The sequence below is a fragment of the Pongo abelii genome, chromosome 5, assembly GCF_028885655.2.
Source record: "Pongo abelii isolate AG06213 chromosome 5, NHGRI_mPonAbe1-v2.0_pri, whole genome shotgun sequence".
NCBI lineage: Eukaryota > Metazoa > Chordata > Mammalia > Primates > Hominidae > Pongo > Pongo abelii.
Window position 1 is genome coordinate 156,471,476 of NC_071990.2, and position 16,837 is coordinate 156,488,312.

Genomic DNA, 16,837 nt, shown 5'->3' on the forward strand with positions numbered 1-16,837 from the left:
GGTTATTATTATTTTTTCTTTCTTTTTCTTTCTTTTTCAACCCTCAGGTGGCAAAAAGTATCTTTGTGAATACATGTTCTCAGTTCTCTTGGGTACATACCTAGAAGTGGAATTGGCTGGGTCTTATGTTAACTGTGTTTAATCTTTTGAGGAACTGTCAAGCTGTTTTCCAAAGCTGCTGCAGCATTTTACATTCCCACCAGTATTGTATGAGGGTTCCAGTTTCTCCACATCCTTGCTTACACTTGTTACTGTCTTTTTGATTATAAGCAAGTAAGTGTGAAGAGGTAGCTCATTATAGTTTTGATTTGCATTTGCCTTATGGGCAATGATGTTGAGCTTGGTTTGTAAAAGAAAAGCAGTATGTTGGTTTCATTGAGAATATAAAAATGAACATGTTTGGTAGTTTCATGTAATTGCTTGGAGAGTTTTGCTGTATGTAAATTTGTTCTTTTTTCATCAGTTGTATTCCCTGAATGACTATAAACCACCCATTTCGAAAGCGAAAATGACCCAAATTACTAAGGCAGCCATCAAAGCTATTAAGGTGAGTAATAAATTTTACTCTTCTATTTTCAAAAGAAAAAACTATATTAATAGTTTGGATGGGGGATAATTTTTTATGGATTATATGTTCTTTTTCACTTTACAGTGTTAACACATATTGTGGAAAAACACAAAAAAGAAAATCTGTCACCTGTAGACTCTCCCACCTAGAGATAAACATTTAATGTTTATTATTACTCTTTTTTAGAGACAATGTCTTGTTCTGTCACCCAGGCTGGACTGCAGTGCCACGATCATAGCTCACTGTGGCCTCGACCTCCTGGGCTCAAGTGATCCTCTTGCCTCAGCCTCCTGAACATTTAACATTTTGATAAATGTTCTTCCTTAAACATTCTTCCATAAATTTTTTGAAGCAGTCATTTTTCCTCACCTTTCTTAGATAATATTTTGCATATATCCACATTATGGAGAATGTGTTTAACACTGTCTTTTGCCACACTGACTTGGCAGAACCTTGAAATTTGAGTTGGTAAAAGGTTTCTATATATTGATATATTCATTTTTTCTTATTGATTCTATTAATATTTTAGATTTGAAAATAGGCCATTAAGGAAAACAGTTGTGACTCATTGTATCAGGTATTTGAACTGTGGGAAAAGGCCATAGACATTTAACCTTTGCTCTCATAAAGTAGGTTTTGACCGTGTGGTAACTCACGAATACTTCTGAAAATCTCAGGAAAAGGTTGGATCCTCTGGAGAAATACACATATGCACAAAATTTTATAGAAACTTTTTGGCAAAAGGATCTTTTCAAGCTCAGCCGTAGATTTTTCCCCAAGAAGTTCTTGTCCCCTAGGCTAAGATTTCCTGAATTAGTAGGCCTCTTAAAATTGAGAATGAATGAGTACTTATTTCTAATTAAATAGGTACTAACCTATGAATATTCAGTGATATGTTTTCCTGCCCTGAATTAAGATATTAACCGTAACCAAAAGCACCAACTATTTAAATTATCTTTTAAATAACAGCACTGTATTAGATTTAACAGATTCCTATTTACTAGTAATTACTACTGGGTGAAAATTCAGATGATTCGTTGATTTTGCAGTTTTCTAGTGGCTACAGCTTAGTTTTCAGACTTGTTAGTATCTTACATCAATAGTTAAAATCCATGTACTTACATGGCAGAAAATCAGAGAGGAGAACGACAGTAACTATAAGCACATTGAAGCCAGAAAATGTTTCAAAGACATGATTTTTTAGAGGATTTGATAGGCTTACTGTGGAATAATTTTATTCTCTTGTACTTTATTCTGCATTATCTGATTTTTATGATCATGATCATTTGAAAGTGTGGAAACGTGTTTTTTTTTGTGAAAATTAGTAATTGATGCACTTTTCATAACTTGTTGAGCCAGAGTACTTTCTTAATAGAGTTAATGAGGTATAGGTGCAAACAGTATTTTCTATTTTCAGATGTCAGATGGGTCTGAGAGAAATTAAGTAATTTGAAGTAGTAGGAGTAAATATAGCTAGAATTTTAATCTAGAATTCTGTCAGTCAAGAGTCTAACTCTTTGGACCCAGTGGCACACATCGTTAGTCCTAGCTACTGGGTAGGCTGAGGCAGGAGGATCGCCTGAACCCAGGAATTTGAGGCCAGCCTGGGCAACATAGTGAGATCTTGGGTCTTAAAGTTTTTCTAAAAAAGAAGTAATGTTTTTTAAAAAGAGTCTAATCTTTATTATTATGATATATTTTACTATTTTGACTTATTGTTTTTAACGTTTTGAATTTTGAAAAAATTTAAACCTAAGTTGCAAATTATTATGGTGAGCAGGACATATTCTTCCCTTAGATTTGCTGATTAACATTTTGCTACATGTGGAAGTTAGAGACTTCATTCATAATAACACTTAATCCTTGATACATACCTGAATTTGAAACTCCTGAGAATACAGACATTTTCCTAGGGAACCATAATATACCAATCACATGCAAAAAATTTCACTTTGATATAATTATCTAATATACAGTTCATCCTTACATTTTAACGTTGTTGCATTGTTGACTAGTAGCTGTTGCTGTCAACCCTGCTTTTTCATAATCCAGTCAAGATCACACATACTTATTTGTCCTGTCACCCAGCAGTTTGTTTTTTTGACATTGACATTTTTGAAGACTCTAGACCAGTTGTTTTTCACCACTTTATTACTTTAAACTGCATTTAGTATGTGTGTGTGTATATATATATATAAAAACTACATTTTATTAATCAGATTTAAATGATACTGTGTTTCATATTGAGGTAAGTCATTGTTTTTTATATAGAAATGATTAATGAGTGATGGTTAACATTGCACTGTCAACAAAACCTCCCAGAAAACCTATTGTGGAAGAAGGCCTATGACAATTAATAGACTTTCAGTTAAGATTTAGGAAGTAGTTTTATTTTAATTATGTATAGTAACTAGAAGCAAAGAACACTGTCAAGGTGTCTTCCAGAATTGTTCCTTCAATGTGTAGTTATTTAATATTTTGCATATTGATTTTTAAATGTTTAGGGGCCTATAAAGTGCCTAATAACTTTAAGTAGTTGTTTTGGCTTTTTTACTTAAGTAACTTAAACCATTGAGTAAACTTACTTTATTGTAAGTAACTTTAGCCAGACTTAAATTTGTAGGTTTTGATTTGGTGAATATGAGTTCATCATGTTTTCTTTTATTTTTGTTATTATAAATACTGGATTTAGTGCTGAGGTTTAGTTGAATGTTCATATTTCTTCAGTCTAAGGGAATGTCCTTAAAAAGCATAATTCATGAGAAGAAAAGTATAAAGAGGGCTGGGCGCAGTGGCTCACGCCTGTACTTCCAGTACTTTGGGAGGCCGAGGTGGGTGGATCACTTGAGGTCAAGAGTTGGAGACCAGCCTGGCCAACATGGCGAAACCCTGTCTCTACTAAAAATACAAAAATTAGTCAGGCGTGGTGGCTGGCATGCGTCTGTAGTCCCAGCTACTTGGGAGGCTGAGGCAGGAGAATCGCTTGAACCCGGGAGGCGAGGGTTGCAGTGAACTGAGATTGTGCCACTGCACACCAGCCTGGGTGACAGAGTGAGACTATGTCTCCAAGGAAAAAAAAAAAAAGTATAAAGAAGCACAATTCAAGTTCTTTAAACAGAAATAATACGCCAATATGGTATCGTTATTGTGGCATTAAAATTTATTAGGCACAAATTTATATACTATATGCTAAATTTATAATTTATTTCAAGTTTATTCATAGTGCTATATTTTATGAAACTTAAATCTTCTAAGTTTTCTTAAAATTGATAGTGGCCCATTACTAATTTTTAATGTACATGTTCACTTCCGCTGATTCATTTTGTCTGATCCATTAGGATATTATACATTTCTATGTTTTATTTTGTATTCTTGCAGTTCATTCTCCAGGAGAAGCAGAAGGAGATAAATGAAGTTGAAAACAACTACCTTACATACATTTATTATGTTATTTGTAGTTATTTGATTTTTCAAATTTCCCTTGATTTAACTGCTAAAATTATACTATATGAAATCTGTACTTTTCCTTTCATGAATACAAGAATATACACCCACCAGTACTTATTACAAGTATTTTGCAGTCAACACAACTGTTTGTTAAAGTATGCTTTCAGAAAGTCTTCAATAGCATTATTTTATATCTATGGTAAGGTAATGCACTTTGGACATACTGATCATACATCTACTTTAGAGAAGCCCTTTACTAATTATATAGCACAGCTAGTTGCATATGCAGGTGAGTGACAAGAATGTTTGTCTCAAAATTCTTGGTTAAGATAATTGTTTTGATAGACCTTTGGAGCATGTAAAACCTATGGTTAGCGGGAAATTTCAGTCTCCTCAAACTGATTTTAAAACCATACTTCATTTTTTTCCTCTTTTAGTTCTATAAACATGTGGTACAGAGTGTTGAGAAGTTTATTCAGAAAGTAAGTATATAATTTTCCATACATGTGCTATAATTGTAGATTAATGCCTGTACTCTTCTTTAGATCAAATACCCAAGTTTAAGTTGTTTTAGTGGACTGTTAAAAAGTGATTCCAGTTATTTTATTTTCTAATTAAGAAATAAAATGAAAGTGCCTTTCAGATAATTTTACTTAGGTTTGTATTCTGCCTATGTTCATGTGCCTAAATGTAAGCAGAGCCAGTTTGAGAATCGGTGTCATGTGGCATTAAGGATTCAGCAAAGTTGCAGTGTGTTTATGTTCTTCACCTGGGAGAAGGGTGCGGGCTTTGAAGTGAGATTTCAGTCATTCAACTGGCTAGGTAACTTTGAATAAGTTAGTTAGCCTTTACGTGATTGAGTTTTTTTTTCTTTTTTAAAATTCTTGTTTTCTCAATATTTAAAATATAGTATTGATAGGCTGTGCACAATGGCCCACACCTGTAATCCCAGCACTTTGGGAGGCCAAGGTGGGTGGATCACTTGAGGCCAGGAGTTCAAGACTAGCCTGACCAAGATGACAAAACTGTGTCTTTACTAAAAGTACAAAAATTAGCTGACGTGGTGGTGCATGCCTGTAATCCCGGCTACTTGGGAGGCTGAGGCACAAGAATTGCTTGAACCCAGGAGGCAGAGGTTGTAGTGAGCTGAGATCACACCACTGCACTCTAGCATGGGGAACAGAGTGAGACCCTGTCTCAAAAAATGTGTGTGTGTGTGTGTGTGTGTGTGTGTGTGTGTGTGTAGTATCGATAAAACATATTTGGGGATTAAGTGGTTTAGGTAACTTGAAGCTAAGATAAAGGGTTGAATAACGAGTATGCTGTCTGTTTCACTTAAAGTTTAAAAATGTTAGTGATTAGAAAATTTTATTTGGTCTAATGCTTTTAAAAGCATTTCTCAGAGATTGTTGTTCTGATTAAAGATCTTTCTTTAAAAGTTTTAATGTCTGGTTTTGTTTTGTTTTGTTTTTGAGATGGAGTCTCACTCTGTCGCCCAGGCTGGAGTGCAGTAGCACGATTTCGGCTCACTGCAACCTCTGTCTCCCGAGTTCAAGCTATTCTCTTGCCTTAGCCTCCCCTGTAGCTGGGATTACAGACATGCGCCACCACGCCCAGCTAATTTTTTTGTATTTTTAGTAGAGACGGGATTTCACCATGTTGGCCAGGCTGGTCTTGAACTCCTGACCTCAAATGATCCATCCGTCTCGGCCTCTCAAAAGTGCTGGGATTAACAGGCTTGAGCCACTGCGCCCAGCAATAAGTTTTAATGTCTTACACTGTGCCTCATAAACTTGATGAATAGGAATTTACCTAGGATTCTTGTTAAAAATGTGGATTCTAATTCACTGAGTGTGGAGAGGAACCTGAGATTCTGCATTTGTAACAGCTCCTAGATGATGTTTCTTCACAAACTGCAATTTGAGTAGTAAAGGTTTAAAAGGTAAAAGTGAATTTATGGATAAATACTTGTTGACTGATTTGATTTGGGGTAGGGTACTTTGAATAAAATGTGTCAGAATCTTAGGAAGACCTGGAATGAGCAAAGTTACTCTATCGTGAGATAATTACAGTCAATCTGAAGAAGCCAATCAGTGTATGGGGAAAAACTTAAATGCTTTGCTATTACCCTGTTTAAATCAGAGATCCAGCAACAGATTTGTGTAATGGTTAAAATAAGCTCTGTGTGTGTGTGTGTATACACTTTTTTTATACTTTTGAGCTAATTGTAGATTCATATGTCATTAAATCAGTAGGAATAAATCATGTAGAGATCCCATGTGCCCCTCACTCAGTTTCCCCATGTGGTAATGTTCTGTAGAATTGTAGTAAAATATTACAATCAGGACATTGATATAGTCACCTATTGACACACTAACCTTATTCAGATTTTAATTGTCTTACATGCACTCATTTGTATATGTATGCATTTAGTTCCATGCCGTTGAATCATATAGATTCATATAAACATCACCATAGTCAAGATACAGAACAGTTCCTTCACCACTAGGATGCCTTGTGTTTCCCTTTTATATACTCTGTAGTCATACTCGACTCACCTCCTCCTCCTCCCCATCCCTAATCCCTAATGCCTGGCAGTCATTAACCTGTTCTCTTTCTCTATTTTGCATTTCAAAATGTTATATAAATGGAATCATACAGAATGTAGCCTTTTGAGATTGACTTACTTTGCCCAGCATAATTCTTTTGACAATCTAACCAAGTTATTGCATGTATCAAATAGTTCCTTCCTTTTTTTTTTTTTTTTTTTTAAATTTTACTTTAAGTTCTGGTATTCAAGTGCAAAACATATAGGTTTGTTACATAGGTATACCTGTGCCATGGTGGTTTGCTGTACCTATCAACTTGTCATCTAGGTTTTAAGCCCCACATACATTAGCTATTTGTCCTAATGCTCTCCCTCCCCTCGCCCCCCACCCCCAACTGGGCCTGATGTGTTTTGTTCCCCTCCCTATGTCCATGTGTTCTCATTGTTCAACTCCCACTTATGAGTGAGAACATGGGATCTTTGGTTTTCTGTTCCTGTGTTAGTTTGCTGAGGATGATGGCTTCCAGCTTCATCCATGTTACTGCAGAGTACATGATCTCATTCCTTTTTATGTCTGCATAGTATTCCATGGTGTATATGTACCACATTTTCTTCATCCAGTCTATCATTGATGGGCATTTGGGTTGATTCCATGTCTTTGTTATTGTGAATAGTGCTGCAGTAAACATACGTGTGCATGCGTCTTTATGGTAGAATGATTTATATTCCTTTGGGTATATACCCAGTAATGGGATTGCTGGGTGAGATGGTATTTCTGGTTCTAGATCCTTGAGGAATTGCCACACTGTCTTCCACAATGGTTTAACTAATTTACGTTCCCACCAAGAGTATAAAAGTGTTCCTATTTCTCCACACCCTCACCAGCATCGGTTGTTTCTTGACTTTTAAGTAATCACCATTCTGACTGGCGTGAGACTTTATCTCGTTGTTTTGCCCCAAAAACTCCTTAAACTGATAAGCAACCTCAGCAAAGTCTCAGGATACAAAATCAATGTGCAAAAATCACAAACATTCCTATACACCAACAATATACACCAAGCAGAGAGCCACATTATGAATGAACTCCCCTTCGCAGTTGCTACAAAGAGAATAAAATACCTAGGAATATAGCTAACAAGGAGTGTGAAGGACCTCTTCAAGGAGATCTGCAAACTGCTGCTCAAGGAAATCAGAGAGGACACAAACAAATGGAAAAACATTCTATCCTCATGGATAGGAAGAATCAATATCGTGAACATGGCCATACTGCCCTAAGTAATTTATAGATTAAATGCTATTCCCATAAACTACCACTGACATTTTTCACAGAATTAGAAAAAACTACTTTAAATTTCACATGGAATAGGAAAAGGGCCCATATAGCGAAGACAATCTTAAGCAAAAAGAACAAAGCTGGAGGCATCGCACTACCTGCCCTCAAACTATACTACAAGGCTACAGTAACCAGAAGAGACATATAGTTCCCTTCCTTTTTATTTCTGAGTAGTATTTCAGGGTATTAATTTACCACAGTTTAATCATTCACTCATTGGGGTTCATCTGGGTTGTTTCTAGTTTTTGGTTATTATGAATAAAGCTGCTAGGAACACTTGTATACCCAGAGTGTTTTTGTGTGAATGTAAGTTTTCATTTCTTTGGGATAGTAAGTACATGTTTCCATTTTATAAGAAACTACCAAACGGTTTTCCAAGATGGCCGTACCATTTTATATTCTCTTCATATACCATAAATTGTGTGAGGGAGAAGTGTGGCTGCAGTTTGGTCATATATTATCCGTGAACCCATGTTTTAGTCATGAAAGATTTATGGAGTAATAAATGATAGTAAATGAAAAATTAACAGTAAATATGATTTCCTTTAGGCCAAGAAAACTACTCTAAAGAATACTCTGGCCTCTGGCCTTGTCCTAATTGATTTTGCCAAAAATCAGTTCATATGCTGATTGTGTCTTAGCTTTATAAGACAGAAGCACCTGGGCACTCTGGCTCATGCCTACAGTCTAGCAGTTTGGGAGGGGCCAAGGCTGGGCTCAGGCGTTTGAGACCAGCCTGGGCAAACATGGCAAAACCCTGTCCCAGCCTAAAAACTACAAAAATTAACTGGGCAAAGTGGCAAGTGCCCGTGTTCCCAGCTGCTTATGTGGGTGAGGTGGAGGGATTGCTTGAGGCTTGAGTTCAGGAGGAGGTTGAGGCTGTAGTGAACCATCATTGTGCCACTGCACTCTAGCTTGGGCAACAAAGCAAGAGCTTGTCTCAAAAAACAAAACAAAACAAACAAACAGAAAAAATGGGGGCGGCAGCAGCAGCAGAGGCTAGAGTTAGAAACAGATAAGGAAACTTCAGAAGACAGGTTTTAGAACTTCTGTTTTGATCCTGTGTCAGGGTTCTCTAGAGGGACAGAACTAATAGGATATGTGTATATATACACACATATATAGGGTATACATATATACAGGGGAATTTATTAAGTATTAACATAAGTATTAACTTACATGATCACAAGGTCCCACAGCAGGCTGTCTACAAGCTTGAGGAGCAAGGACGGCCTGTCTGAATCTCAAAACTGAAGAACTTGGAGTCCAGTGTTTGAGGGCAGGAAGCGTCCAGCATGAGAGAAAGATGTAGGCTCGGAGGCTAGGCCAATCTCCCGTTTTCATATTTTTCTACGTGCTCTATACTTGCTGGCAGCTGATTAGATGGTGCCCACCCAGATTAAAAGTGGGTCTGCCTTCCCCAGCTCACTGACTCAAATGTTAATCTCCTTTGGCAGCACCCTCACAGACACATCCAAGATCAATACTTTATATCCTTCAATCCAGTCAAGTTGACACTCAGTATTAACCATCATAGATCCCTATATCTGCATTATAAATAACTAACTTACCTTAGTTATCCTGAATCCTAAAGGCAATAAATTTTATTTTGAGCCAGAGACCTCATGATTTGGTGACTTTTCTACCATCCATAGCTAATGATTGTGTTCTCATTTGCTGGTTTGAAATGCGGAGATGAAATCCTCAGCTCTGTCCCAAAAATATGTAGAGTTTACCCAACTCTTTTTGTCTGTATGAAATCCCTTGCCTTTTTTTGCATGAGTACTACAAGCAAATCTGTCCACTAGATTCTGAATAAGGTTGAATATTATCATTCAGAACTATTTATTTTGATAAAATCTAGATGCTTTGTTATAGTGAAATACATTCTGTGGTACTGTGGCTACTCTTAGATACAGTGAGGTCAAGAATAAATTTCATCTTTATGGGTCTGAAAATGATCTGTAGATGAGTTACTATTGCCTTAATCTGTAAGTTTTTGGCTATGATTACCTTTTTCAAATTTCCTGCTGCATATTTAGTAAGAGCAGGAAATGTGGCTTGTTGGTGGTGATTTTCAAGTTACATTTACTTTTTAAATAATAAATGAAAAGATGGTGCTAAACCGTCTAGAGATTATCATCATTAAAGTTTTTTGTTTTCTAGAAAGTTGATCTGGTAGCTATATGTACATGGTTGTTAATGGTGGTTGATATTTTGCAGTGGATATGTATATATTTTTCAGTGAAGCAAAGCATTTATTCTTCTGCTCTTTGATATTTTTCCAGAGGAAGGATTGAGTACACATTGAAAGATGGCTGTTAGCTAGGCGCGGTGGCTTACGCCTATAATCCCAGCACTTTGGGAGGCCGAGGTGGGAAGATGACTGGAGAGGTCAGGAGTTTGAGACCAGCCTCGCCAAAATGGTGAAATCCCATCTCTACTAATACAAAAATTAGGCAGGCATGGTAGCACATGCCTGTAATCCCAGCTACTCAGGAGGCTGAGGCAGGAGAATTGCTTGAACCCACAAAGCAGAGGTTGCAGTGAGCCGAGATCATGCCACTGCACTCCAGCCTGGGTGACAGAGCGAGACTCCGTCTCAAAACAATAAAAAGAAAGATGGCTGTTATATTTACTTACCTCTGGTGTCTTGAGAGAGAGAGAGAGATATATATATATATATATATTTATTTATTTATTTATTTTTCATGTAGGGTGCAGTGTTCTGTAACTGGACTTTTATCATAAGTATACCTTTACACTTGGAGGTAGGATACAAAGAGTTTTTTTTGTACATGGGCACAAATAGTTTGAAAGGAGTATATTTCCAGATTCTCACTTTTCATATGTATTTTTATTGAAGTTCCTCTTCCCTAGGATATTTTAGATCAACACAAGTTCCACACTTTTTAAATTTACATTTCAAATATATGTTAAGCTTATCAGTCATTCCTAATCATTATGATTAGAGAAACTTTTGCCTCTTGCTTTATTTAAGAAACCAGGGATGTTTATATAATTACAGTCACTCTTCCGTTTCTGTGGGTTCCAACCCATGGGTTCAGCCTATTGGGATCAAAATTTGGGGAAAAAATATTCCACGAAATTCCAGAAAGCAAAACTTGAATTTCCTATACACTGAGTACAATGTGAATGAAGTGATGTGTAGGCATTGTATTAGGTATTCACAGTAATCTAGAGCTGATTTAAAGTAGATGGGATGATGTCCATAGGTTATATGCAAATACTGCCCATTTTATATAAGGGACGTGAGCATCCTTGGATTTTGGTATCTGCAGGGGTCTTGGAACGAATCCCCCAAGGCTACTGAAGGACAACTGTATTTCTTTTTATTGTGAAATTTCTATGTACGTCTGTAGAAAAGTACAGAAAACAATATATACAGCCAAATTTTTATAAAGAGAAGACCTGTGTAGCTCCCACTCATTTCAAGAAGTAGAACTTTGAAGCCAACAAGCCCCAAGTGCCTCTTCCTAATCATGTCTTGCACACCCCCTACCCAAGTAACCAGTTTGACTTTTGTGTCACGTCCTTGCTTGACATTATAGTTTTACTTTGTATAAAATGAATTCTTAAAGTGGTTTAATGTATTTTAAATTTTTAAATGTAATCCTATGGTATGTATTCTTTTTATACGGTTCTCCTACTCAACATCATGTGTCTAGGATTCATTCTTGTGGTGTGTAGCAGTATTTATTACTATCTGTTGCTGTATATTTTCCATTATGTGAATAGACAGCAGCTTGCCCACTTCTGTTGGCATTGTGTGTGTTTTCTAGTTTTTGCAATTCTGAACAGTATTGCTGTGAACAGTGTAATATTTACATATGTAAGATAATAAGTATCCTCATACAGCTTGCATTTCTGTAGGACTGGAATTGCTGGTTACAGGATATGCATTTCTTCACCATGGCTAGATAATACTAAATTAGTTTTATAATGATTATACTGATTTACCCTCCTCCTCGCAATGCATGGGTTTGTGTTGCTCCCCATTTTTGTCAGCACTTGGTATTGTTAGATTTAAATTTTTCTAATCTGTCGAGCCATCTTTCTTACATGCCACCATTAGTATTATTCAGTGCTTTGCAGGTACAGCCACATGATTCTGTTTCTACCACTCTAGCTTTGTTGTCTTTAAATTAATACCACTTTTTAGTAGCTGCAGGTGGGAGCACAAATTCTAAAAATAGGATAATTATTTAAGGTGTATTTGTATATTGCAAAATATATGGTCCAACTTACCTAGAAGGTTCTTTGACAAATAACCATAACTGATGATAACCTGCAGATGACAACTTGGATGACAAAATGAAAAATCATGCAAATATACTTAAAGGTGCATTCTCCCTATTCGTTCTTACCTTTCTCCCCCTAAAAAGGCTATTTCTCTATAAAATAAGAAATTGGAAATTACTAGAATATAGTTGAAAAATGGTATATCTATAAAAACTTAATGTGATATGCTTTAGGAAATTATTTAGAGTAAAAATACCGTATGCCATTGTGTAACTGCCCAGTGGGTTCACCTTGCCTGCTGCCTAGACAGAGCCAATTTATCAAGACAGGAGAATTGCAGTGGAGAATGAGTAATTCACGCACAGCCGGCTGTGCAAGAGACTGGAGTTTTATTATTACTCAAATCAGTCTCCAAGAGCATTCGGGAATGGGGGATCGGAGTTTTTAAAGATAATTTGGTGGGTAGGGGCTCGGGAAGTGGGGAGTGCTGTTGGTCAGGTTGGAGATGGAATGATAGGGAGGTCGAAGTGAGGTTTTCTTGCTGTCTTCTCTTCCTGGGTGGGATCGCAGAACTGGTTGAGCCAGATTACCAGCCTGGGTGACAGCAGCTGATCCGTCCAGTGAAAGGTCTGCAAAATATCTCAAGCACTGATCTTTTACGATAGTGATGTTATACTCAGGAGCAATTTGGGGAGGTTCAGACTCTTGCAGCTAGAGGCTCTGTGACCCTAAACTGTAATTTCTAATCTTGCAACTAATTTGTTAGTCTTACAAAGGCAGACTGGTACCCAGGCAAGAAGAGGGTCTTTTTGGGAAAGGGCTGTTATTAAATATTTTGTTTCTGAGTCAAACCATAAACTAAATTCCCTCTCAAGGTTAGTTCGGCCCAGGCCCAGGAATGACAAGGACAGCTTAAAGGTTAGAAGCCAGATGGAGTTGGTTAGGTCTACTCGCTTTCACTGTCATAACTTCCTCAATTACAATTTTTGCAAAGGCGGTTTCAATTAGAGAGTCTTAGGAATTCTTGTTTTGAGTCTAATGGTACTTAAAGAGAAAAATTTTAAAGTATTTCAGATTTCTTTGTCTTGATTCATCTCTCAGGTTTCTAGTTGATGACTTAGCCAAGTTTTCCAAGTATTAAAATTATTTAAAACATTAAATCATACTAAAGAACTTTTTTGCCATTTTATGTAGCAAAAATGCTAATCTACCAGTGAAGGAAATTCTGTCCCACAAAATGTTAATGTATGTGTATCTGAAGATGCTGTGCAGTAAGCTTGCAAGTAAAAGGATTCTTCATTGTGCTTGCCTAACTAAGGCTAAAAAAGCTTGTGTTCAGAAAGTAGGGGAGGCAGGGCACGGTGGCTCGTGCCTGTATTTCCAGTACTTTGGGAGATCTAGGCAGGAGGATTGCTTGAGCCCAGGAGTTTGAGACTAGCCTGGGCAACATGGTGAAACCAAGTCTCTTCCAAAAAAACATATAGGAATTAGCTGGGCATGGTGCTGTGCACCTGTGGTCCCAGCTGTTTGGAAGGCTGAGATGGAAGATCATTTGAGCCTGGGAGGTCGGAGTTGCAGTGAGCCATGATGTCACCACTGCACTCCAGGCTGGATGACATAGGATAGATCCCCAGAATTATAGATGTTATATTTGAGAAAAAAATGGAAACTCTGGCCTCTGTATTTAACAATGTTATAATTTGCCATTTGGCATTGTTCTTTTCATTTGTATAGGAACCCTTTTGTTGTGTGTTCCAGATGAAGTCTGAGGCATGTTGGCAGTGTGTTTGCTAGAGCCCTTCTTTCCTGAATTTGCTTCTTTCTTCCATGTAGCTTTTCACAATGACTAAACAAATTTTAAAGATTATAATGGTACCTTATTTATCACTTTGTTTTATGTCATTGAAGCCAGTTACGTAGTACTATTTTAGAACTTCTGATTGTATAGAGTAGCCAAAGTAGATTCTTTAAAATGCCATTCCAGAAACTGATGATATTGGAGTAGTCAATGTATGAATATTCATTACCTCAGCATAGGCAGTGTCTTTGTATTTACACAGGACTTTTGATGATTTTTGTCTATCAAGAATTTTACCTTTCTGTTTCCTTCCCCTTTCATTCTTCTTTTTTTCATCAGTGTAAACCAGAATACAAAGTACCTGGACTTTATGTTATTGACTCCATTGTGCGACAATCCCGACATCAGTTTGGTCAAGAAAAGGATGTGTTTGCACCCAGATTTAGTAATAACATCATTAGCACTTTCCAGAATTTATATCGTTGCCCTGGGGATGACAAGGTATGCTGCTGTTTTTGTTTGTTTGTTTGTTTTTAAAGTAGATACAGTAGCCTCTTGGTCCTAATTAGTCTTCAGATTATCTTAGTACAGTCATGTGCCACTTAATGATGTTTCAGTGACAGACCGCATATACAGTGGTGGTCTCCTAAGATTATAATACCGTATTTTAATTTTACCATTTCTCATTTATGTACAGAAATACCATTGTGTTAAAATTGCCTACAGTATGCAGTACAGTGACATGCTGTACATGTTTGTAGTCTAGGAGCAATAGAATATGACATATAGTCTAGGTGTGTAGTAGGCTATACCGTCTAGATTTGTGTAAGTACACATCACACAATGATGAAATCTCCTAATGACGCCATTTCTCAGAACATATCCTTGTCATTAAGTGGCACAGGACTGTATATTCTCATTTGCTCTTAGTTATTTCAGATTTGAATATTTAATTATTACGGTATCCATGTTCCATTTTGTTCTTTGAATTTCTTAAACAGAGTATAGAAAGATGTAGCAGATTTGCCACTTTTTAATTTGTTGAAGCAATTGGTGTTAAATAAAATGGCTAAAATAAGCTTTTGGAATTACATGAAACTTATTCACACACACAGTCAATTCAGAATTGTGATTATTTGACATGAGTTGATATTTAACTGCATATTAAAATTCTTCTATTATGGTAGAATTTTATTAATCACACTACTAAGTCTGGTATGTGTAAGATCCAAATGTGTAAATATTCTATAAATAGCAAGTAAAAAGAAAGCTTTGGATCATGAGCGAGCATAAAAAGGAGTTGCTTATCCTTTTGTTTGCTCTGAGAGTTTAGCTTATTTATTTTGGATGTTGGAAATTTAGGTGTGCTTTTTCTGACAGGGTTGATTGCAGTGTTGATTAAGTATGAAAAGATGAGAATAGATGACGATTCATGTTTGTTTTATGGAAGAACCACAAAACTTCAAAGCTCACCACAAATTGTTCACCTTTATATTGAGTATAACAAGATTAAGTAGTTATTTTTCATAACTATTATATAGTCTTGAATCAGAAAAAAATCTTGTTATAATGGATAGCTATGGAGATAAATTTTTTTATTTTTTTGAGATGGAGTCTTGCTCTTGTCGCCCAGGCTGGAGTGCAATGGCATGATCTTGGCTCACTGCTACCTCTGCCTCCTGGGTTCAAGTGATTCTCCTGCCTCAGCCTCCTGAGTAGCTGGGATTACAGGCGCCCGCCACCACACTCGGCTAATTTTTTTTTGTATTTTTAGTAGAGATGGAGTTTTGCCATGTTGGGCAGGCTGGTTTCAAATTCCTGGACCTTGTGATCCGCCCACCATGGCCTCCCAAAATGTTGGAATTACAAGTGTGAGCCACTGCGCCCGGCCGGAGATAAATTTATTGCGCTATATTCTTTGTGAACTATTCTTGGATATACTACTTGAGACAGAAAGTTTTTGATTTTTGTTTTTAATTACTTAGTACTTTAATAATTCTGTGCAGGCAAAAGAATGCTTCTAATTTTTTTTTTTTTTTTTTTTTTTTTTTGAGATGGAGTCTTGCTCTGTTACCCAGGCTGGAGTGCGGTGGCGCAATCTTGGCTCACTGCAAACTCTGCCTCCCGGGTTCACACCATTCTCCTGCCTCAGCCTCCTGAGTAGCTGGGACTACAGGCGTACGCCACTCTGCCCAGCTAATTTTTTGTATTTTTATTGGAGACCGGGTTTCACCGTGTTAGCCAGGATGGTCTCGATCTCCTGACCTCGTGATCCGCCTGCCTCGGCCTCCCAAAGTGCTGAGATTACAGGCGTGAGCCACCGCGCCTGGCCTAGAATGATTCTTTTAAATGACCTGTCATAATTGATTTTTAAAATAGGTACTTTAGACTCCCACTTGAAGTAATGTACTAATCTGAAATTTTATACATGCATTTTTTAGAAGTCACTTTACTTTGATTTAGAAATTTCACTAGTTTGGACTTGGATTTCTGTCAGTTCTGATGATTAAATCTTTCTTGAATGTGTAGATTTCATAATATAATATCTCATATTAGGGTTTATGGAATAGGGCTTTCTTTTAACCATAGGAGGAGAGAGTAGATTAACATTGTAATCTCAATCATAAATGAGGGACATCGTATGTAGATATATGGAATGATAGTTGTTAGGTGCTGGCCAATTTTAAAGTATATGATGGGTGGCTTGGAAACTGAAAGATTTTTATATAAAGCAGAATATAAGGCATTTTCCGAGTGCTCATGTTTTAGAGTGGAGAAATAGTCAAATCAAAGTATGAAGCAGTCTCTAATTTTCTTGTGCTTCATTTGAAATACACAAATTTGCACATTAATGTAGTTTGGACATAGTTTAAAAATATG

General features: G+C 36.8%; 1 protein-coding gene across 18 annotated transcripts in view; it reads left to right on the forward strand.

The window, feature by feature from the left end:
• SCAF8 (SR-related CTD associated factor 8) overlaps positions 1-16,837 on the forward strand; it is a 229,923-nt gene that overhangs the window by 40,040 nt on the left and 173,046 nt on the right. For 17 of the 18 annotated variants that reach the window (XR_010140387.1, XR_010140388.1, XR_010140383.1 and 14 more), the window contains 3 exons: positions 464-547; positions 4,453-4,497; positions 14,297-14,458. Coding sequence is in view for 11 of the 18 variants with exons in the window: in XM_063725069.1 (XP_063581139.1) it covers positions 464-547; positions 4,453-4,497; positions 14,297-14,458 (291 nt within the window). In the remaining 7 variants the exon portion in view is untranslated. The remainder of the gene's footprint in view (positions 1-463; positions 548-4,452; positions 4,498-14,296; positions 14,459-16,837) is intronic. The other variant, XM_054558363.2, reaches the window with a different exon arrangement.